We start from the raw sequence: 23,331 nt of genomic DNA, 5'->3' as shown, positions 1-23,331 counted from the left end.
AAATGGAGGTTTATCAACGACTTGAAAGCATTTAAGGAGTGATTATTCACCTGATTACATGTAAACAATAGCATAAATATTCATCTAGGAAAGGTTTGATTGCAGCTTCAGTAGAAAGTATCTACTTAGCTGTGGCTTGTTCTTTATGCAAATTAACATTTTACTCCAGTTTGTCTTTTCCTGCAGCTCTTTTTGCTTGAAAACTTTAATCTCTCTGGAGATTACAGTGAGATTGTCATAATTGTCTTGCTGTTGAGGCCCACTGTTGGTAAAACGAGCATGTTTTTATAATCTGTATAAAATGAAGTCGATGTGTTTGAGAGAATTAGGGCAGAGATAAGACACGAGCACACTAGCCAATAGCAAAGTGAATCAGAAACATTGTCAGAGTACGTTTCAATTCATCCAGTTGGAGCAGGCTTTCATGTGTTCTGTTAATTAATTCATGTCATTTTGTGCCAAGTTACTTGAAGGACGTTCCAGTTTAGTTGGGTATCAAGAGTTAGCCAGGACTAGGATCTGGTCTGATATTGGAGCTTTAGTAGAAATCTTTGTCCAACACTAGATGAGTGTCTCTCAGTGCTCGTTATTAAAAAGGTGACAATGAGGACAATGAGAGTACAGTATATTTAAACATGGTTGCACAATGGTTTCCTGGTCCAAAGGAGAAGACAATTTCATTCTGATAAAAGAAACCCATTTTGTTTTATGTTAGAATTAAATTAGGACTACTATGAAGCTAGAATGACTTCTAAGATTGAACAACTTCACTCTCAGTACAGGTTTGAGAAGTCAGTGAATGTACAACCCCGTTACCAAACAAAAACGTGGGACGCTGTGTGACATGTTAAAAGAACCAGAATGTGATGATTTCTAAAGTGAGCTTGTATCGCGCTTTTCTAGTCTTCTGACTACTCAAAGCGTTTTTTTACACCGCAGGTCACCCCTACACATTCTTATCCATTCACACACTGATGGCGGAGGTTTCTATGTAAAGTGACCATCAGAAGTAACTCATCCCATTCGTACACGTTCACTCGCCGAAGCTGCCAAAGCAAGTTGGGGTTAAATGTCTTGCCCAAGGACACATCGGACATGTAGCTGCAGGAGCTGGGGATCGAACCCCTGACCTTCCGGTTAAGAGACAACAGACTCTACAAACTGAGCCACAGCCGCCCCAGTGAAAGCCCATATTCGATTCAAAATAGCACAAAAACAACTTATCAAATGTTGAAACTGAAACATTCCATGTTTTTGTTTCCGACAACACTTCAGCTTCAACATATTATCTTTGTGCTATTCTTAATCAAATACTGGGTTTCAATGCTTTGCAAACCCCTGCATTCTGTTTCTTTTTTTTGTGGGAAACTAAAACCTAATGGTACTCTCTTTGGTTATTAAAAAATGACTGAACCAATGTAAAGGTCTTAAATTGAACAGATTTTCTTAAAGGGTCCCTCACAGGTGTTCCTTGCCTGCAGATGACCAGAATGTAGGGTTGGAGGGTTTTTTGATAATAAAAAGTGTCAAATGTTTTTTTTTTCTTTTCTTTGAAAGGTAACACATGTTAAAGACTCTGAGATTACAGCAGATTATTAAATGTCAAGTGCTGGAAACATCATTCACATTTCATTAAAGAAGCAGAACATATGTTTGTAGCTTTATTTATAGTAAAAATACTTTAGATACATACAAGCTGTACATAACCTGTCTCAAGAAAGTCAACTTCAGTCTTCTTATGAAAAAGAAAACGCACAAAATGAAGAGATACAAGGCAAAAATCATTCAATCTTAGCACTACTTGCAAAAAGTGTGCAACTACAAGGCATTTCTTTTCACAATGTTGTCGAGTTTGAAACCTGCGGATACTCTATCAGAGAAAAAAATACGTTTGAAATATTTTCTGAAATTTCACCAACATCTTTCACATCCAATGTTTCTAATTCTCTTTTTAGTAATTCAGGTGGATCATTTCATATTCAAAGGGATGATGTTTTCTATATTATCTACCCTGAACCCTCAAATCCTCAGTTTTTTTTGTTTTTTTTACCTTTTAGGTAGGTCAAATGTATGTTATCATTGGACTGTTATTGTGTCAAGACACTTCTTCTAAACTCAAATCCTTGACTGAATAAAGGGATGTAACATAACTCTCTGGTAGAGAACTGTGGAAGCCTGTAAATGTCCATCATGTGCTGATACTGAGCAGGTGTGTCAACAGTTACAGTGTCCACACTAGTCTTCTTCAAATGAGCTCAAAGCCCACTTGAATTCCTTATTTACACAATGAGATCTGGAGGTGATGTTCACAAATGGCACTGCTGTTTTTTTGGCATTTTGGTCAAAGGTTTATGGTGAGTGTAATATTTGAAGATATGTATGACACCTTTTGAACGGTGTGAAAAGTGTTTGTGCATTAAATTAGCTGCCTGATTAAATACTTGAGTACTTTTTGGTGGTCTCGTAAAATACAAGCTTCAGAGAGCATTGTATCCCTTGCTAAACAAATGCAGACGCACAGCCCTGCAAATGTAAGCCTTTCCCCAACACATACTAATCTGTGACCAAACAGAGGCTTATAAAGTGTGTGAATCGATATCAAATCAAGAGGCTCGTTTAGGGAGCTAGTAATATGCTAAAATAGAAAACTTTCCCCGGGGGCACTAGCCATTTGGCTCATCATCAAGCTCAACTTTCTTAAAAAAAAGAAAAGGGAAAAAAAAGAAGATATCAAATACAATCATTTCGCCCGCCAATTACTCAATTTGTACCCCTCCCTCTCTTCTCTATGAGATTATTCTTTCTTGGCTCTGTCACTCAGAGTGCAGACACCTACTGTTTCAAACAGGCAGTGATCCAAGTTATCTCCCACCTTATCTGCTGATCTTATCCTCCTCTTTCTAGCCTCCTGGCCTGCAGCTCAAATGTCTATGAGGCACAAGTCTTGACATGCTGCCCAGTTTTTCACTTGCTCCCAGGCGTGGATGGCACCTCACTCGTTCAGGGATAATATGATGTCATCCTCAAGGTCAGAGTTGTCGGAGCTGTCTGTTTGTGCGATAGACAAAGCTGATTTAGAAATGTGTTGCAGCTGGGGTCAGTGGGTCAGGAGTGAAACTGCCAAAAAGGCAAAAAAAAAATACAGTGCAGGTTTGGCAAAATGTGAAAGAGCAGTACATCCATTTTTTCCCCTCAAATTTCTGCTTCCTCTGTCTCTCAACGGCTGGAATCAACCAACACAGCAGTTTTTAAATTCTACTGGGAAAGACAACATTGCTTCACAGCGACCAGACAGCATTAAAAACACAGAGACTGGACCAAACAGAAGCCTAGATGATGATTTACCTGAGCATGCTAACATTTATCAGGCTTCAGGATCATTGTAACTGTCATCATTAGAAGAGCTTTTTGCACAGATGATGATTGATTCTATTGTCATAGATCAAGTGTCCTTCAATAACCGGTGCCTCTTTTTTTATTATAATAATGACATCCATAGAAGAAGTACTCCCGGAACTGCATTATATGATTAACTGATTGCTTATTATTAGCATCAAATCACAATCAGTCTACCAGAATGCCATAATGAGTATTAATATAATGACAGTAGTTATGCTAACAATGAGAGTTAAAAAGGTTTCATTTGTCATTTGTGTCACAAAAACTTGAGGGCTGTACTCTAAAAGCTCTTTGCTAACTGTTAATTAGTTTACATTGTTTGAATGTTTTATTTTGTTTTTTTACTTTATTAATCCCTGAGGGGAATTCTGGTTTACACTTTGTTATTGAGAGACATGCTTCTAACACATTGAGCTTGAAATACACACACATGCACAAACAGGACCTGTAGGTTTGGTGCCTTGCTCAAGGGCACCTCGGAAAGTGCCCTGACACCTCTGCAGGCTCCAGACTAACTTCCATATTTTGGTCCACACCGGGATTTGAACCCCAAGTCCCTACAGACTTTCTTCTCAGCCAAAATGTGCAGGTACATTTTAATCTAGCTTTAAAAGACTCCTAAAATGTTTTGAATCATATGCTATGAATTGAAATTGAATTAGGAAGAAAGAGCAAATACAGATGTTTCAAAATAAAATACATGTATAGAAAAGAACAAGCAGACATTATGAATAATATAAATAAATAAATCGAAGAAAGTCTGAGGATTGTAGAAATCTTACGGGTGGATCGAAGTGCTACTCACCGTTGTCCACATCCAGATCGACATCGTCATTATCAGAGTCATCCTCGTCATTGTCTTCCTCATCGTCGTCTTCGCCGGCGTCCACATCGTCCTCGAGAAGACGCGCCACCTCTTCGTCAGAGGGAGACAACTCATCATTCCCATCGTCCTCTTCTTCGTCGTCTTCGTCCTCGCCACCGTTCTCGTTCTCTAGCTCTGCGATGAGGGGATCCGTATCGACGTCATCGTCTGAATCGTCGTCATCATCGTCGTCTTCTTCCTGATCGTCATCCTCCTGGTACCGAAAAAAAAAAAAAAGGGTACAATTCATTTTTGTGTCTGCATTTAATTAAAAAAAATCAACAAAGCAGCATGATAAAAGAAAATAAATTAAGAACCTGATCCTCCTCATCCTCCTCCTCTTCCTCTGCTAGCCTCTGCCGGCCAACTTCATACAGCCTGCACACTGTGTCAGTGTTCACAGAGTCTTGGTTCTACAGGACAAGCAGGGGGAAGAGATATTTCAATTATTTCATACAGATAAAAAAAATGTATCAAAAACAATTTCATTCTAAAGCCACATTAAGAGAAGAACTTACCTCAATCACAGCAAGGTAGCAGTCTTTGGTATCAGTGCAGAGGTCAAATATGTTCCTCTTGACATCAATTGTAGCTGTGAAGAGAGCAGAGACGTTTTGTCAGGAGAAGTAATGTAAAATGAAACACTTTCATATTCATGAAAGAATTTAAAAAAATCATTAATCATGAGGTGAGGGCCGCTAGCCTTACCTATTGGTTTGTAGTCTGTGGCATTGAAGGTCCTGAATGATGAACCAAAAGGACTTTTCATCTGCATCTCCATCATGTCGTCTTCATCGTCCGCCTGCAACATTGCTGCAAAAGTACAGAGCAACAACATGAAGCAGAGAATAAATGAAAACCCGCACAGCGAGGTTGTCAGCCGAGTTTTGGGGCTCCAGAGCATTGGAGTGATTGTTGTTTGGGCAGAGCCTACACAGCACGCACCGTGGCTCGCCCTGTGAGGAGGCTTGAACCAGCTGGTTCTCTCTGTAGCCAGTCCCAACACGGAGCCTAATGCCCATATGGCTCTCTGAGTGACTGCGGTATCTCACACACACACACACACACACAGTATCACACACCTCTACGGGCCCTGTTCACACCTCTTGCTCTCCAAACACACACCTGATTTACTTTGCTTGATAATTAGAAGGTGTTCACTCAGACACACCTTTCACACACTTGCACTGACTGTGGAGTGAGTTGTAGGGTGGATGCCAAACACGGCACATTACCCCATCATTCAGTGGCTCTGTATTTACCTCCATAGATGACGGTGCCGTTGTTGTTGAAGACTATCCTGCACTGGTCCAGGGCTGGAACTGTGTGCAGGAGGTGGAAGGTGCGCAGATCCCACTGAAACTGTAACTAAGGGCTTTGACATTCTTCATTTTTCATTTGTATCAAATCAATCTGCTATGAATTTAATTACACAGTGTTTAAAACCATCCCAAGGGACGTCAAAATCAATTTTCAGAGCAATAAATATTTAATGTTTAGATGTGAAGTGAAAGCTCAATAACTGATCTCATAACTGGGGCTGCTGCAAATTTGAACTGCTGACAGAATCACATTTTTCTCTACTGTTAGCACATTCTCTACTGTCTACACGTTACCTGCTAAAATGAACAGTGTATTATTACCATCTCTTTTCAAACCAAAGGTGATAAAAACACACTGATCCAAACAATGACAGATCCTTCAGAACATTAAACCAGCTAATGCTTTAGCAGCAAACTTAGCATTTAGAAATCTTAAAACAAAACACCTTCACTGTATCAATTTACATGACATCAAACCCTCTATAATTAGAAATGCACGCACTCATTTAACTTCGGGAACATTTGAATTTGAGCTAATCTAGCAGCAGCGCTAAGGACTAGCAGTTTCTTTAGGCACCAACTTTGGTCCATTGGTATTTTATTTTGTAGCGGCTTTAATGATTCCCAGTCTATCCAACTCTCTTAAATAGGTGCACCTTTACGTTTTCCCTCTATGCCAATAGTGCTTCAAATTGTCAGATGGATAACAGTGATTTGGTTCAGTCCCCCTAAGGTTAAACCAACATCACTTTGGTAATCCTTCAACCGTCCATGCAGTGCCACAATAAGGTCAACATTTGAGGAAATACAAAACTAATGACATTCTGATCAGTCTCAGCTCAACTTTGTGTTTTGTGCTATTTAGAAAAATGTAAGCATGCCATAATGCTTAACAGAGACTGAGAACAGCGTTAATATAGTGCTGGGCGATATAGCCTAAAAAATACATTCTCAGATTTTCTCACAACAAACCTGATTTACGATTTTAATCGCCTTTTGTCTTCTTCTAGAAAAAATATCAAAATGATGAATGTATTGCTAATAAATACATTTTGCTTTTATTTTATTAAGAAATTGTAACTAAAGCAATCTGGATTTACCTTCAATTATTAATAATGTAACCAGATTTCTCTTTTGGGGTTTAAGTGCAAAGCTGAAAACTTGAGACTTTGCTGTTTCAGGATACAGCTAAAGCGCAGATGACGCAGAGCAACTTTAGCAAGAACTTGTGGTTAGGTGTGACATATCTGGGGCCAACGATCCCCTCTGTAGGAAGTAAACCACGTGAGCCCAAGGGAAGCAGCACAGTAAGTTAAAGTGAAAAATCTTGGTTTTCCACAAACCTGATTTATTGTTTAAGTCGATTTATCGCCCAGCCCTAGGTTAATATTAAACATGCAGGACATCAGATTGTTAGCATTGTCATTGTTAGATCTAAGCGTGCTGACGTTAGCATTTTTCTCCTTTTGGCACTTTACTATTTGCTGGCCATGCATCTAAGTCTCAAGGATACAATCTCTGTATTGATGATGACCTCCAGGCTGTTAGGGTGGAAAACGCCGCTGATGTTCATGTTGAACTTGTCAAACTTGTGGATGGCCTGAGCCGTGCGAACATCCCACAGCACGCCGTCATTCAGCACCAGGTCATCTGTGGGGTTGAAGGTGGCACAGTTTCGCTTGTAATTGTTTGCCAGGTCTGGGTTGTTTAGAGTCAGAGTCACCTGACCCGTCTGAATGTCGTAAATCTGGAAAAAAAACAAGAATTGAACGTAAGCGGTGCCCATTGACGGCGAATGTTTTTCACAATGCTGCAAAGATGTCTGACATACTCACACGTGCTACATGCTCTTTAGTCCCGATCACACGATCCTGTGAGAGCTTACTGAACTCCACATAGTGGTCGCCCAGAAAGGAGTGCCTGAAGACAACAAGAGGAACACTTTAACAATTCATCAAAAACATAAAGACAGTACGAGTATAAAAGCTCGGTTATTTTAAACGTATCATTGTTTTAAGACACTGTGGGACAAATTCAAATATAGATTACCAGTATTGTCTTATTTAAACAGCGTAGATAAATTGAGTGAAGTGCTTGTGTCCTAAGAACTGAAGACTGGCGCCCTCGGGCTGTGAGCGTTCATAATTAAACAGCATCCTATCTGCGGCTCCATCTTTGACAGAATAAAGCTGCTGTGTTGTGAGCAAACCCACATACATGAGGCAGTGGGATCATAGGCGGCCTTATTTTAAAGGTTTATGACGCTCGGCATTCAGACAGAAGTCATGTTGAACATGCTGGCAATCACACACTACTGCTTCAATATTTCAGACTTCTATTTAAAAGAATGAATTATGTATGGGAGTGGTAAAAAAAAAATCAAACGTCCCTTACTTCATGATGAAGACTGATTTCATGCCCCACAGTGCAGACAGAGGGTAACTCCAAGAGGCGGACGTTAAGAGCAGAGAGCCATCCTAAAACAACACAAAATATGATGGTTAAAGATCTCACCCCTTACACCTTCTACAAACATAAGAAATCTTCTACTTGAGATGCTTTTTATATTTGATATCATTAATGAATTAAATATTGTTTTCAACATCTTTGAAACATCTTGAAGTATCTATGAATATGCAAACATATGCACCCTGACCCTAACCACACCCTGAACAGTGAGTTTGAAATATTACTGTCAAACCTGAGATACAGGGTCCCACCCATCTCTTTACACCCATCAATCCTTAAAATAAATATGGATCTGAATCCCAGATCGATGAAGGCGTCTGAATGTTGTGTCAATAGTTTGTATCTTGCCATTCATTTTTAGGTTCTGCATCACATAATTGTGTCTGTGATGCCATACACATTTCAGACATCTTCTGACAATAAAGTCCTATCAATCAAACAATCAATAAGTGGTTCTGAATTTAAGGTGTCCCCTAGGGTCAACTCTCAGCAAACTGAAGGTTTCAAGTTCCCAAATGGCAGTTACACATTGTTTTGTTTTAAATAATTGAACTACATCTAAAACTGAGACATCCCAGAAAAGAAAACACTGCCCAACCCATTTTTTGGGTGGAGAGGGAATTCAGATAAACCACATGTAAAAGGCAGCAGCTAATTATGGCATTAAAATGTCGGTATACTAGAAAGCTTTCACTACAGACCCGGGACGGCTCCAGGTGAGTGATGGCAGAGCTGTGACAGCTGTAGCTGGCCTCCTCCTGGCCTGTAAACACATTGTAGAGTTTGAGCTGCCCTGTGCACGTGCCGAGCATCAGGAAGCGCTCGCGAGCAGAGAAGGCACAACACATGAATCCACTCTCGTCCTCGTCTGCCTCCCTGAACACGGAAATAGGACGAAACCTAGGAAACGGGAGGGGGAAAAAAAAAGAAGTAAGGAAATGGTTTTGGAAGATTGCTTTTGTGTTCAGGGAAGGAAGCCTGACTCTAATAAAACCACCTACCTGCTGAAGATGAGATGTCTGTCAAAGCAGCCTCCATCCACTCCTCCATATTTGGGATAAATTACCCTCCGTGTGTGTCGGGACGTGAAGTTGATGGGGGCTTGACGTCTCTGTTTGGGCTCTGGGCATTGATGCGGGGTGAAGAGAGAGAAAGGCGGGCATGTTGCCACAGGGTTTTTACAGCGTGCGTGCTGCTCCCTCAGGTACTCTGTGATGATGCTGTCTAGTGCAGGTGGGGATGGCAGGTGTCTGTCAAACTGCTTCTTCATGGCTGGACTCTGGCTGAAGGCACCGTGGTCAGACTTCTGCCTCAGCACTCGAGGTTTCTTACAATTTACAGCACTGCACCCCATTTGCCGTTCACGAGAGAAAACGATGCGTCCAATCAGGGGTGAGCCGTTGCTACAGAGGGGGACAGACGTTGAGGGAAAAGCAGTAGAGGAAGAACATACGGTGGTTTGTGATGGACAGGGACGTGTTGGTGGATTGCTTGATCCTGGGGTCGATGAATGTGGGGGATGGTTTCCGAGTCTTGAGCTGACGCCGTTCGCCAGCCGTGGGGTACGGGGGAGAGTCGCAACAGGGGAGGCAGGCAGGGGAGGAGCAACGGGAGGGAAAGCACAAGTGGAATGAGCTGAATGAGACAGACAAGACATTGGCAGTTCTGCCTCCTTGGTGAGCGTGGTAGCGGTGTCATGAAGGCCTTTTGCAACGAGGTGGTTTCTAATAAGCAGCAGCAGCTCTTTCTCAGGGAAGCTGATCCTGGACTGAGCCACCACGCTGGCCCTCTGCAGCCACGCCAGAGACACATCCGTTCCGATCATCAGCGGTTTCCCAGAGATCCGTTCTATCAGCTCAGCCGCAAACTTGCTGAACTTGACGTGTTCACTGCGTTTGTCCTGGAGCACAGGCTCCTTCATGAGCTGTTGGATGTGTCCGCTGCTGAACAAAGGCAGCTTGCTGATGATCTGTCTGACGGAGCTGGAGCGAGACAGACCCACCAGAGCCTTACAGGCCAGAGCTCGGATCTGATCTGCATCTGTAATGGGCATCTTCACTGTCAGCAGAGATAGCAGCACCTACAGGACAAATGCAGAATGTAAGCTAAAAAAAAACAAAGGCTGACAAAAACCAGTGTTTCATTTTATTTTGAATGCTACCAAACTTAAAAATGAGAGGTAGAAGAACGATTTAAAAACTTATAAATAGACCTACAGTGTGATGTTATTTAACTAAAGAAAAATACAACCCTTCTTAGAGATAAGAAAAACTGCACAGGTCTCTGCTAAGGCACCACACAGCTCACAATTAAGACCAGAACCACAAAGGTTCCTGTCTGCCACTTCTATGCAGAGATTTGCCTTTGGCTGGTACAACTTGGTTTACAAAACCAACTAAATCCTTACTGGTGATTACATGTTCTAATGTTTGTTTTGAATTTTAGATCATCTAGTCCTCCAAGAGTAGTAAAAGCCATTAAGCACAATGGCTGTCTTTTAAATCAAGATTTTTTCCAAGATTTTGTAAATTTGCATGTAATACTCTCTTGAAAGTTTTCCTTCTGCGATGTGTGATTAGGTGATACAATGAACCCCAGATTTCCTTCAGTGCAGGACTGCATCTTGCACCGCCAGCTTCCCCATATTCAGTTCATGGACGCGTGTTTGAGGCTGAATGTGAGGCTTTAAAAAGTGTTTAAAAATGTGCACTGCTCCAGGAAAAGGCACTTTATAAATCCAGTCCATTTACCACTGCAGCACTTAGCGAGAACTGTCACAGCCGAAATGTGCCTTTCAGCCACTTCCACAGCTTTAAACAGCCTGTCTTACAGAACCACTAGAAAGCATTTGATGTTCCTGATATAAAAAAAAACAACAACTCAAGAACAGACATAAGAAGTTAAAATCACAAAAGTTGTGGTGAATGGAGTAAGCATCAAGTCTACCTTGATGCCATTGTTAGATTGCACCACGTTCCACATTTTACTGAGCACGCTCTCACTGGCTTTGGTCTGCTGAGGAAGGCGCCGGCGGGGGGTTCCTGCAATGAACTTGCCAATGCTGGACATGCGTTTGTCTGGAGCACAGACGCAGTTGATGGCGACCTGCAGAGCCGACTTCTGAATCTCGGCATCATTTACAAACACCTCTCCTTCCGCCACTGCCAGGACGATACTCATTCCTGAGAGGAAAAGACAAACGATGAAATTAAAAACCTTTCAGGAAAATAATACTTGAAGTCGTGCCAGCTTCTCAGCAGGGATGGGCACAGGTTGTATGAAACAAACAAAAACGAAACTACAAAGCTACTGCCTGTTGTTACTAGTTGTGGATAGTAATACTATTACAAATCCCAATTTTATTATGCACTTGATTTCTCCTGCAATGCAGCTCCAGTGTGTATGTTACTGTTGATGGCAAACAACCAGTTGAGAGGGCCTGAGAGCTACTGTAACATATGACTCACATTCATACTAAAAGGTCAGGGTTTCATTGGACGAAATTGGCTGAAATTGCACCATGCTCTGATACAACCTACCGACAGTGGAAACACTGGATCCTCCCTCATCGAGGACAGCGACAGCCTCGGACAACAACAGCTGGGTCTTTGGAACTACTGTGAGGATACTCAGGATGTCAAGGGCATAACGCACTGTATCGCTCCTACAGGGAAAGAAAAACAATCACAAAATCAGACATCAGAAGTCAGAAGTCAATAACTAATAGCGGGAATACTTTTACTGCTCTCTATAGAAAAGGAAAAGATAATAGATGACACAATATGAAAGAAGACTTGGACTGGTCGTCCGATCCAAACCTGCCATAGTAGGTCCTCCAGTCACAGGCGATGGAAATGAGCTGCAGGAGGAGCTGAACACATGACAGCTTGTGAAAGACCTCCGCTGGTTCCCAGTACAGCCGGAGTGGGCCATACTCTATAAGAAACTCCATCATTTCCACCACCTGCTCACGGCTGTAGCTGACCGCCTGGAGAACGAGACGAGAACAGTTATGAATACTACCTCGACAAAAAGAAACTCCTGCATTTAAATTTTACCTAACCACAAACGCAGCAACTTAACAGAAAATCTGTGCAAACAAATGTCAAACGGATTATGAATTGTGCAATTAAAATGACTCCCACTTCTCCTCTGCGTACCTTATAGTAGGGCTGGGAGTGAATGGGGGCGCCCCCCTCTGTGCGCTGCAGGGACTGCTTCACCTGCTCAACCTTGATTGCCAGATGGGCCTCAAAGTATCTTCGCAGGGCCATGCAGGTGTGCTTGGCTGTCTGTCTGCTGGAGAAAATCTCATCATCACTCAGCAGAGCTCCCTGGTCCTCAGGGTTCAGGATCTCCAGTGTGCTAATCTAGAAATAGTCAGTGTCATACATTAGCGAGAATTTATCGGCCGCTCATTTTATCAGTTCATTTTATTGACATGTTTGCTAAAAAGATACAGATAAGTTTACATGGGTGAGCAGAGGAATACATATGGCAGACAGCTGCTTTGTCCTACCAGATTGACGAGGCGTCGGAGCCCGTCCTGCTTGTCAAAAAGCTCCAGGACGGCACGAAAGGAAAAAGAGATGGAGAAGAACATGGTGGCGTGGCAGCAGCCGGACGCATGTGAGCACTCCAGCAGCCACAGTGTGTAACCAACCACATCTGACAGGATGGAGTGTGGCAACATGCACACCTAGAGAGGATAGAGGACACACCAATGAATGCAAATTGAAACAAAAATGACATGATACTGATGAAATCTAGCGTCATGAACCGATAGATACCTAAACATTTTTGTAACAATGATAATCTGAATGAATATATTTATATTTTAAGAGAATTTCAGGCAGAAATTAAATGCAATGTAACAGTGAAAGAATGATGTCAATATTTCAAATGTCATTGTGGTAAAGCTTGTGTCTGGTTTGTACCCTCTCCATGGCGTCCTGGTTATAGGCAAGGTAGTAGAGGCACAGTGACACGCCAGTAGCTGCCATTGATGGCCTGGGGATTTCCAGCAACTTCTGAACTCCTCCATGAGCCACAAACTCTGCAGCAAACTTCTTGTGCAACAGCAGAGAAGCCAAGTACTGCAGGAGTGGAGAGGAGACAAGTAGAGAAGTGAGCCTGAGAAACGTTCCGCTTCTGTTGACTACAGTGGGTGGACTGCAGGAGACAGCATTTACCTTGAGAGCTTCAAAGGTGAGCTGCACATCGTTGGTCTGTTTTAGATCCATATAATGCATGAGAAGCTCACGAGCTCCCATCTGCATGAACACTGCCAGCAGCTGCAGGTGGGAAAAGGAATGATCAAATTGACAACACATAAATCATCTCGATTTTCTTTATGGAAACCAGAAAACGCCTGTGAACCAAAGTAAGACACACTGGTAACAGTTTCTTGCGTGAAATAGAAAAGATGAGGTATCACATTTCAAAAATGGTTTTAAATTGCATCAGAACAAAACCAATTTCTATTGTAAAAATTAAGGAAGACTGACACCTGCTGGTGAACATTTAACAGGACACGGATATTTTAAAGTGATCCTCTACATGCTGCTTACCTCCTGATATTCTCCCAGAGGGGTGAGATACTGAAGGATGAGCCTCTGCTCGATCTCTGGGGTCAGAGGGTACAAATGATAGTTGTTGCCGATCACCCAGGGACTCATCTCAGACCAGCTGCTGTTTGAAAGCTCACTAAAGTTCCTTTCTGGATCTGGCAAAGAGAAATTCAGCTTCTGTTTGGAGATCCTTCCGATGTCCCTGTCTACCCTCCTTCTCAGGTAACTGCTGCCATCAGACATGCCTAGCTGAGTCAGTGAACCAGGGGCAGACATGGGCTTCATCATGGTTTTAACGGCCGAGTTGGCACGGCTGCTGGTCTTATGGGGAGAATTGAGACGGAACGAGAGCTCGTTTTCAGGTTCAATGGTTGAGAGGGATATGTCGCCTTCCTCCTCTGGTCCCGCCCCGTCCCTTTCTGCTCCGTTTCTGCCCAGTGTAAACGGCTTATCTTCAAAGCCTCCGTCAACAGTCTCCTCATCCAGAGGCAACAAAGGCTCTCCCAGTGTCTTCCTGGGACTCGGCCGTTTGATTTCCCTTTTGTTCTCAGCGTCCTTATCCTGAAGCTCACGCAAACGATGCAGCATCAAAGGCACCTGTCGAAAGTTAAGCATGAAAAATTAGTTGATGTGAAGCTGCTAAATCACACAACCGACGGATTGCGGGCAGACTGGTCTCATCCTTTGCACAGTTCTAATATTTGTTGAAGTGCCTTGTCAACCGGTTCACGTTTTCCAATAAAATAAAGCAGACATAGAAGACTGCAGAAAACTCATACTGACCAAAACAGAGTTCTCCTCTCTGTAGTTGGCTGCAATGTCCTGGTTCTCCATGGCTCCGGCTAACAAGCCAGTGGCGTAGATCCTGAGGGGCTGCTCGGCCTCCTGAGCCCACTTAAACAGCCGTTCCACTATGCCTTCCTGTGAAGAGCAAGCACAGAAGAAAGGTTCAATTTATCTAGAAATAAGAATATATTATCCAGAAAGGTCAGGTATTGTGTCTCTGCCAACATGTTGCCAAATAATAATGTATTAAAGCTTGAAATACAGTTTCTAAAGTTCTAAAAAGAATATCCAGTCTTTATTATTTATCATTGATCAACTTATTCAAAAAGAACTCCAAAGACTTTGTAATACTTTTTAAAAAAAGAATCAGGTGAGAGTTTATGTTTGTCCTCAAATCAGCTGTCACAGAGAGGCGGTTTAAGTGTAACTGACCCACAGGCTGAACTGTGACAAAACAAACAAAAGTTTACATTTTCAACAACTACAGCAGTTTTGTCTTTATTTGCCTACGCATGCTTCTTTTTTCAAGAAAAACTGAAAACTGGCCCTCCAAATTTTAATTTATGACCACACTGTTTTTTTTTTTACCTTAGTATCCGGCAGTGAAAAGTACATGAAAATACATCACTTTATATAGCCTTGACCATTTAACTCAGCATGTTCTATATCTGTTAAAATATGACCTAATACAGAGTCTATCTTATTGTGTCATACCAGCTGATATAAAAGAGACGCGTAGTTAAAACACGAGTACAGAGGGAAAAAAAGAATGCTTCTCCCTTTCATGAACTCAAAATGGACCCACCTTCTCCTGAAAGACTACAGCTGTCTCCAGCCCAGGCATGATGTTCTGGAGCAGGCGACAAGCCGCTGCATTGAGGGAAAATTCCCTGCTTGTCATCACATAGCTGTTCACCAGCTACAAAGAGGAGAAAAAACACATGAATCTTTTTTTTTTTTTTAAACTTAGGAGCTAAAAGCTGCCCTTAATTTTGCACGAATACAGTGTCATGCTTACTGTGTTCATAAAGTCGTCATTCTTAAACAGGATCTTCAGCAGGTGCCCTAACACACATTCTGGATCAGCTCTCCCTAGTGGCCGAGAGGGAAATGTCAAAATCATGCACAATATGTAAACTGCTAGTTAGTAAGCGATGAGGGGTGTTTTTGTCGTACCAGGATGTCGATCATCAAAAGGGTCTGGATCGGCTTTGTGGTATTCTTCAGTCTCTTTCTCAACAAGTTCTGAGATTCTGAACAACACAGAACATTAATACATTAAAAACCTGTAGCCTAGTGGTTAGTGCTAGCCCCATGTACGGAGGCCCAGGTTCAAATCCAACCTGTGGCTCCTTTCCCCACATGTCATACCCAACACTCTCTCTCTCTCTTTCTTTCTTCATGACATCTGACTCTATCAACTTTCCTCTCTTTAAATAAACGATAGTATAAACTACTTACTTGGTGAGGATGTTAACAAGCTCCTGTGTGCTGCCCTGTTGCTCCCTCTCCCATTGTTCAAGTAGAGCAGTCAGCTCTGCCTTGGAGTCCACACTGGCAGATGCTGACGCCATAGCACAGCCTGTCAGAATGGCATCAATCAATCAATCAAACTTTATTTATACAGCACCTTTCAGACAAATTAAATTGCAGTTCAAAGTGCTTAACAAGAGTGCAGAAAAGTTATTGACGAAAAGTAGTTTATAAAATCATTGAGAGACCAATGCACACCAATAAGAATTAAAAATAAAATATATGTATAAAAATAAAATACAATAAAATACGACACATAAAAGCAACAAGATATTAAAATAAATATACAAGAGGAAAATATTTAAAATTGTAGTAGGATAAAAAGACAATTCAGTAATGTTACGATTTGAATTGATATAAAACACTATATAGGCATGCACTTCATTTGGATTTAATTTGTCATAAATACATTCTTTACATTTCTGGTCACATCCAGGATATAACAGAGCAGGCAACTGTGTGGCATAACTTAATAATAACACCACAAAAAAAACAAAAAAACAAGCATGCCTTTTTCATGTGCTTTATATACTCAGTTGCCAGATGTGTATGCACTTAACTTGAATGCAGGTAGATTATAAGAAGGAAGCTATATTGTCGTATAACCCATTAACAATTGTTTAAACTGTGTAAGTTATCGTGGTCATTTTGGAAAATAGTTTGTGGTGCTGAGGAATTATTTCGCCTTGTTATTTCATTTAAAGCAAAGACAAAAAAAAACACCATTCATGAAAGCGTGTAATGCATAACTCTTCACTGCATACATGTGAACCAATCTGTACGGAATAAACGAGACACCGCGTGTATAGTTCACTGAAGTCGGGATTAAAAAAAAAAAGAGGCAACAAACTGTGTGCAGGTGTTTCTGCCCTCCTGGGAAAACAACTGTCAAAACTCTTTTACAGTTCAGGTTAAAAATAGACTGAAATCCCGAGCAGCATGTTTTCTGATTTGATAATGAACTACTCTCTCAGAGCGAACACTTTTCATGTTATCCTATATTCTCCTAAACCCGACACTTTGTGAAGTCTGCAGAGAGAGAGAGCCTGTTGCGATATTTCGGCTAGCTCGACTGAGGCTCACCGAGGGGAAGCTATTCTGTTTAGCTTGCTCACGTCTCCTTTAAAGCGTCGTCTTCTGACTTCCCGTTATAGATTACACTTAACATGAGCGGTCCCGACATGCACAGCTTTTCTTTCTCAAACTCATATCGCACTGGAGCCAACAAAAAAACCTTGCCTGTTCGTGTAATTTAGCACTGAGGTAGAGGCTAGCAGCATCACAGGTAAACCCGACTAGTTAGCTGGCATGCTAACTTTACCTTGTTGTCCCGCTCACTTCCTTTTCGTTTTTACAAAGTCTTGTTTCCACCGGATATTAGTTCAGACTTGATCAATTCAAGGTGAAAATCAATTTATCGACCAGTATTTCACAGACAAAGCTTAATGTGCTTTATTATAGCTTTGTGTTCACGGTTTATTATCATTATGGCGAACACGTTCCACACGTCACTTCACGAGCGACGGTCCACTTTTAATGACGAAACTTTCAACAGCAAAACATTGTGAAATACCATTTATTCAAATTGATAGATAAATACAAAGCAAGTCGGAGATATTGTTGTGTGTTGAGATTACACAAAGTTAGTAATGATTAACATTCATATTTAAAAAAAATAGTTTTCTGTGTGAAATCACGTTACACATGTTACTAATAGTTTAATAATGCAAAAAATATTCAGTATAAAACATTTTGATTTATGATGGAAACGACAACATTACTGACATAAATGTGTAAAGAGTGTATCATTTACTAATTTTTACATGTTATCAATAAGCATTTTCTTTATTAGGTCATGCACACAAAGGAGAAATCCTGCCTGCATATTATCCCATAAAGCATCTCAAGATAATACTTGTTATGAATTGGTGCTATACAGATAACAATTGATTGATACATGGCATACAATAATAACAATGATATTATTATTATTATTAGTTTAACTTAGTTATAATTGATTATTCTGCTTTTATTTCTCAGTAACATTTGATTCTTATGCATCACTGTGCTTATTAGTTTTATTGTTATGATTTTATCTGTTCTCCCCTGCGCTTATTACTGTTCTCTGCTATTTTATTTTGATTAATTGTGTACTTGTTTTAATGTAAAGCACTTTGTGATGTGTATCTGTGAATGGTTCTATACAAATAAACTTTACTTACTTACTTACTTACTAATGTTGTAGCGGCTCAAAGGAAAATTCACTGTCTGCTTGGCGTATAAGATCACTTATTGAATGGATTTCATTAGTTCCTCTGACTTAAATGGCATCCTTGCTTAAATGGCTTGTTGACCTCTTCTTAGATAAACTTAAAAAATGACTTATATGCCTACATGTCAGGGAACCTCCCATTAATCAGTAAAAGTGACTAGTAGTAAAACTGCTTAATTTTGACAGCCAATGATCTGGAATTGAATTACCTTTGTATGAAAGCATTTCAATTACATGACAGTACAGCAACAGGTAGCAGGATAATTATCTGCACTGACTCTGAACTCATTTCCGTACACAAAGTAAACGTGCGATTTCCCTTTCCATGAGTAGGTCACTTTGGTGACGGGGATCAGCTCTATGGTCTGACGCTGAAGACAAAGAAAGGAAATATGAGCATAATACACTGAGGCAAAATTAGGCTTTGATCATGAGTATTTTCTAGTCCATAAACATTTCTTGAAAAAGTAGACTATAAATACAATGGATGCACTCTTACCTGTTGTAGAATACGTGAGTTCTGGCAGAACTTGTTCTGGTGTTCTCTGACGAGGCGCTGTGCAGCATTCACCACTGTAACATCTGGAAGGCCGGTCACTGGGTAAACCTGCACAGGGTGATCACTATAATATTAATTAGTGCTCATATTTTACATTACAGCCACTATCCACTGCTAATTAGTAAAAGAGCACAAAGATAGATTCAGTCCCTGATCAGTGTCACACAGGATGTGTTTTTGTGTGTGGTCACCCGCATACTCGTAGTACTACAATAGCTAAAGCTGCACACATACAAAGAAAATTCAAATGTGCTATAAGTGACAGTTAAACTTGTGAAGCATCTCACAAGTGTTATGCTGGCTTAGTTCACTGTTGAAGTGGTTATGACATGGCTGAAACAACCTGTGTTGACACTCTGTACACCTGTTGGGGAAGATAAATGTTACACAATTTTAACCACATATGAGCAAGCTTGGTGTTGAGAGTCTAATTATCAAGGCTTCAGTCGTCGGTAGGTTTGATCGATCCTCGTGCTATTTGGTGCATGTCATCCCCCAATAGAAATAATCTATTGTATCCATAAAAAAAAACTATCCTACCTGACTGAACTTGTGCTTTATGAGTAAGAAAAAAAATCATTTTTTTTACCATGTACTGAGTGTCTTTGAAAAGCTCCTTGCCAGACACATTGCTCAGGTTGTCCAACTGCAGTCCACTTGACTGTTCCACAACATAGTTATCAGTGTTGTTGGTCCTGAAATCATGTTCATAAATAAAAGAATAATTTGGGTTTATATTTGGTTAACTAGTTGAGATTCCATTAATGTTACAAGTCTGAAAATAGTAAAGAGATGTTTTTATGTTGTAAGTGGAGTTAGATATTCTTCACAGATGTTGAGGAAACCGCACCATTTCACAGTGACGTTGATGTAGACCAGAAGCTGTTGTTTTCCATGACATGTGTCACATTGCTTCGATCCTTGCCCGTGACAGTGGCTGCAACTGAGAATAATGATGAATAACTATTAGATTCTTCTCTCCTACTTAACACTTTTATTGAATGCAAATCAAAAACCAATGGGTTTTACTTACTTTTCCCTCCCTCTGCCACTGCAGCGGTCGCATCGATCATCTCCGTGGCGGAAACCGGATCCATTGCAGACCCAACAAACTTTCTAAAACGAGCAAGAAAGGAATTCTTATGATCACACTCAAGGTCGCAAAAGTTACACTTTCAATTAGGTCTGCAGAAACTACTCACATTTCCAGCACCAACACAGTCTTTGCAAGGTTTTCTCCCCATTCCCACACAAGCATGGCAGCCCTGTATATGCAATGATTGTAGTCAGGAATCATCTTTAAACACAATCACAACAGCTCTTTGTTCTCCAATCATGTTTCAAATGATTTACCTTCAAAGAGGATGTGTTGGGAACCTTTATAACCTGCTTGTCATCCACAAAAAAGGTGGGGGATTTTGCAGGAATATCCCACGGCCCTGGTGGAGGTTGGGCAAAGGCATCCACAGGCTGGCCTGATTAAATAAAGAATAAAAAAAACGTAATTTAAGTGAGCAGTGTCCTGAAACAGCTGACTGAGTGAGAATGAGAATTGCACCCATGTAACAATATGATGGTACTACCATGGTATGGATCCTGCTTCCACTCTGTAGATCGTGATTCAGTGAAGGTTTCCAGGCGGTACTAAGATAAAGCATTGGCGGAGAAAACAGGAATATGTATTAAACAGCCACTATAAAACCTTTATTGATTTACATGCTCTTCTTCTGGCAGGTTTCCTACCACACAGACCAACTGATCGGTGCAATAGACCACCTCTTACCCTGTAAGTATTAAATGCATCCATACTGGTGATCACACCATCCTTTGCTGGTGCTGCACTGTAGCAGCATTTGCTGGAGGCAAACAGGACAAACGCATCCCGGGCAGTGTCCTCGCTGATAGACGGGATACTGTAGACAGTGTGAGAATGAGATACAGTATGTCATGGGGTCTGAAACCTTTGATAGGACGTGCAAGTTTTAGTAGTGCACAAAGTGCTTAGCTTGCTTTAAATGTTTACAACACATTATGGAAAATCTTTTGCAATATTTTAAACAACCATGTTGAAATAAAAGGAAGTGGTTTAAGGCTTACTTCCAATGTGGTTGGTGAGGTCCAGGTTCAGGCTGAGGAACTGGGTAAGCAGGCATTGGAGGAGGTAGAAATCCACCTATAGACATTAAAAGTAGCATTGCTTTTTTTCTGGTAGCAATCATTCCTATGCTTTTTGTTCATGCAGTATGAGCTCAGTGGCCACTTTATTGGTACACAAATCTTTGATTATTTATGTTTATATTTAATGTTGTACTTTTGTAAACTGAGAGCACAGTTCACCAAAGCCATATTCCTTGTGTGTGTAAAAGCATGCATGGCCAATAAAGCTGATTCTGATTCTGAATCAGCAGCTTAGCCATAAATCCTCATGTCCAGATTACAATGCTCAATCTTGAGTGTTTGTATTTTTTTTTTTAAACACAAAATTAAGACCTAATGTATTTAGCCTAAATGTTGTTCTCTTTCATAAAAATTAAACTTAAACTGATGTTTATGAGCAAAATAAATGAGTAGAAAAACGTGTTGGAGAGGCGATGTCCTGGACTGCATTACCCTAAACAGATGTGGTGTACAATAGCAATGTGACTAGGAGGCCAAGTGAAAGAAGACATCAGTGTGGTGAATAGTTTCCTATTTTTACAGTGCTTTACCTCCTCCTCCCGCCACTGTTCCTTCATAGCCAGGCACGCTGTCAAACATACTGGCCGGAGGAGCACTGGGGCCCTGGAAGTCTGCTGCGGGTGGGGCGAACATAGCTGAAGCAAACCAGAAGAACCAGTTTTGGTCATGTGTATACATTTAACCAGTGGTGTCAAAAGTATTGACGTTCATTACTCTGGTTACCTTCTCTTAAGTAAGGTAACAAAGTATTTGTACTTGTACTTGACACCCCTGCATTTAGCTTTTCAAAATGTTATCTTTTAAAGTTTTAATGCATAAAACAAACAGACTATAAAGAAAAAAAAACAGTTGATAAAGTTTACAGTATAACGCGTCTCTACATGAAAATACCTTAAGACAGAGTCGTGAAGGAATCACTTACCTTGTCCATCATACATGTTATTATCCATCATGAGATGTTTTATAGCAAAGCCATAGACTCACAAAACGGGGCTGGGTTGTTTCTAAACACTAACTTCTGTAAATCTAGTATCGCTCAGAACAGCAACAGCGACCGCAGACACCTCACTTAGCCTGAACTACAAAATGACGTCACGGCTATGTGACTGACCCGTAAAACGAGTTTTTAGTTTCAGTTAAATTGGTTAACTCTCTCTTTGAATAAGCTAATACAACTCTATGGATCTTACCTGCCCCACCTTCTGCTGCCGGGAGGTACCCGGGGTTGGCCACTCCATAATTTGGGTTTTGGTGGCTGCGAATAATGCGAAAACGAAAGTTAGGTCAGTGAAATGGAAAATAAAAAAATATGTTAGAAGTGAAACACGCAACATAAATGCAACGCTCACTTCATTATCGGCTGATTCTCCATTAAAACGCAGGAAATCGACTAGAAATAAGACGACGAACTACACACACTATCATTCGTGATCTCATCAAAAATATGGCACTATAACCTATCATCATGTGACAAAATGCTGATCATTTACCTTTTATCATACCCCACCCCCATGTGCTGCATTTTAGTCCGCTACCGCCTCCTCTTCCTAAACAGGAAAAAAACTTCCCTTTTTAGTGGTCTGTGTTCCGCTTAAAATGAATGCTTATTCTGTTATACACTGGTCTTTTGGGGGGAATCAAGTCGATCACTTCAGAGAAGTACAGAAGGAAAAACCCACCCTTTGCCCCCCGACAAAAAAAAATCTGGTCAAAAAAAATCTGTTCAGGAAGTGCGCACAACTCCGTTTCCTGAGCAGTAAAGCAAACACATTAGACACAATAGTTTTGTACCGTTCCCGAGCATGATTCTGTAACGTGAGGGTCCAATGTGTGGTGGATGGATCACTAGTTAAGAGAAACAGAGGGATGGAGACGGACAACTTTCTCAGCAGCACTTTACTATCATCCACATTGTTCTGCTGCACAACAGCAGTAACTTCCTTGTTACTTATCACATATCCAGTCGTTAGCCAATCAGAGGTTAGGATGATTTAACTCAAGGCAAACATTATGACAAACACAGAAGTAGATTCAATATAATTTGGTCACAGTTACTAGGTGCTACTGCAAACATTAAAACATGTAAATATATCAATATTAACTTCATAAACTCAAATATGTAAATAGTTCACTGTATAAATGTTAACTTATTTTTAACTTCAGCTGAAATACATGAATTAACTCAAATATATGAATTTACTTCACTTTTAAATCTTACAATTCCTCCACATTCCCCTCTCCCCCGCTGGTCTGCGTTCACATAAACATCGTTCCCTGCGTGCACCGTACTATAGGCTACACTTTATATTTACAGTCTATGCTGCCCTACAAAAAGGCAAAAGGCAGTAACTTCAATTTTTTCGAAAATGAGTTTTTGT

At 40.8% G+C, this 23,331-nt stretch overlaps 2 protein-coding genes across 5 annotated transcripts; both read right to left on the bottom strand.

Annotated features, from left to right (window-relative positions):
• Positions 1 to 1,648: 1,648 nt before the first annotated feature.
• On the bottom strand, positions 1,649 to 17,505 carry LOC132989447 (DDB1- and CUL4-associated factor 1-like). Its single transcript, XM_061057091.1, has 25 exons — positions 17,266 to 17,505; positions 15,873 to 15,993; positions 15,588 to 15,664; positions 15,430 to 15,503; positions 15,217 to 15,330; positions 14,409 to 14,546; positions 13,626 to 14,222; positions 13,248 to 13,349; positions 12,993 to 13,151; positions 12,575 to 12,754; positions 12,216 to 12,425; positions 11,874 to 12,043; positions 11,595 to 11,719; positions 11,002 to 11,237; positions 9,057 to 10,135; positions 8,757 to 8,955; positions 7,981 to 8,063; positions 7,422 to 7,506; positions 7,100 to 7,333; positions 5,527 to 5,620; positions 4,973 to 5,077; positions 4,783 to 4,856; positions 4,582 to 4,677; positions 4,205 to 4,478; positions 1,649 to 3,048 (listed from the first exon to the last, which is right to left on the bottom strand). The coding sequence occupies exons 2-25, from the start codon at positions 15,983 to 15,985 to the stop codon at positions 2,993 to 2,995; spliced, it is 4,674 nt and encodes a 1,557-aa protein (XP_060913074.1). The 5' UTR covers positions 15,986 to 15,993; positions 17,266 to 17,505; the 3' UTR covers positions 1,649 to 2,992.
• Positions 17,506 to 17,637: 132 nt separating this feature from the next.
• On the bottom strand, positions 17,638 to 22,604 carry LOC132989448 (protein SSUH2 homolog). Of its 4 annotated transcripts, XM_061057093.1 has the most exons (14): positions 22,444 to 22,595; positions 22,303 to 22,362; positions 22,144 to 22,208; positions 21,484 to 21,588; positions 20,873 to 20,948; positions 20,559 to 20,688; positions 20,359 to 20,419; positions 20,129 to 20,250; positions 19,978 to 20,040; positions 19,809 to 19,891; positions 19,626 to 19,718; positions 19,365 to 19,470; positions 18,716 to 18,823; positions 17,638 to 18,587 (listed from the first exon to the last, which is right to left on the bottom strand). In XM_061057093.1, exons 2-14 carry the CDS (start codon positions 22,323 to 22,325, stop codon positions 18,447 to 18,449), a joined length of 1,176 nt encoding a protein of 391 aa, XP_060913076.1. In that variant the 5' UTR covers positions 22,326 to 22,362; positions 22,444 to 22,595; the 3' UTR covers positions 17,638 to 18,446. The 4 variants fall into 4 exon arrangements, with proteins under 4 accessions (XP_060913076.1, XP_060913075.1, XP_060913078.1 ...); XM_061057092.1 differs by lacking the exon at positions 22,303 to 22,362 and having other exon boundaries at positions 22,444 to 22,604; XM_061057095.1 differs by having other exon boundaries at positions 22,303 to 22,446.
• Between the last annotated feature and the right edge of the window lie 727 nt (positions 22,605 to 23,331).

This window comes from Labrus mixtus, chromosome 15 (assembly GCF_963584025.1).
Source record: "Labrus mixtus chromosome 15, fLabMix1.1, whole genome shotgun sequence".
Classification (NCBI taxonomy): Eukaryota; Metazoa; Chordata; class Actinopteri; order Labriformes; family Labridae; genus Labrus; species Labrus mixtus.
Note: the sequence above shows the minus strand (reverse complement) of the source record. Positions and strands in the feature narration are given on the sequence as shown.

Coding starts and splice junctions, on each gene's coding strand:
- LOC132989448 (XM_061057092.1), bottom strand. CDS start 22,475: ATGCAGCACATGGGGGTGGGGTATGATAAAAG. Junction 20,251..20,358: donor GAAGCAGGATCCATACCATG/GTAGTACCATCA, acceptor TTATTTAATCAG/GCCAGCCTGTGGATGCCTTT. Junction 19,892..19,977: donor ACTGTGTTGGTGCTGGAAAT/GTGAGTAGTTTC, acceptor TGCTCGTTTTAG/AAAGTTTGTTGGGTCTGCAA.
- LOC132989447 (XM_061057091.1), bottom strand. CDS start 15,985: ATGGCGTCAGCATCTGCCAGTGTGGACTCCAAGGCAGAGCTGACTGCT. Junction 14,547..15,216: donor CTGTAGTCTTTCAGGAGAAG/GTGGGTCCATTT, acceptor TGCTCTTCACAG/GAAGGCATAGTGGAACGGCT. Junction 14,223..14,408: donor GAGAGGAGAACTCTGTTTTG/GTCAGTATGAGT, acceptor AACTTTCGACAG/GTGCCTTTGATGCTGCATCG.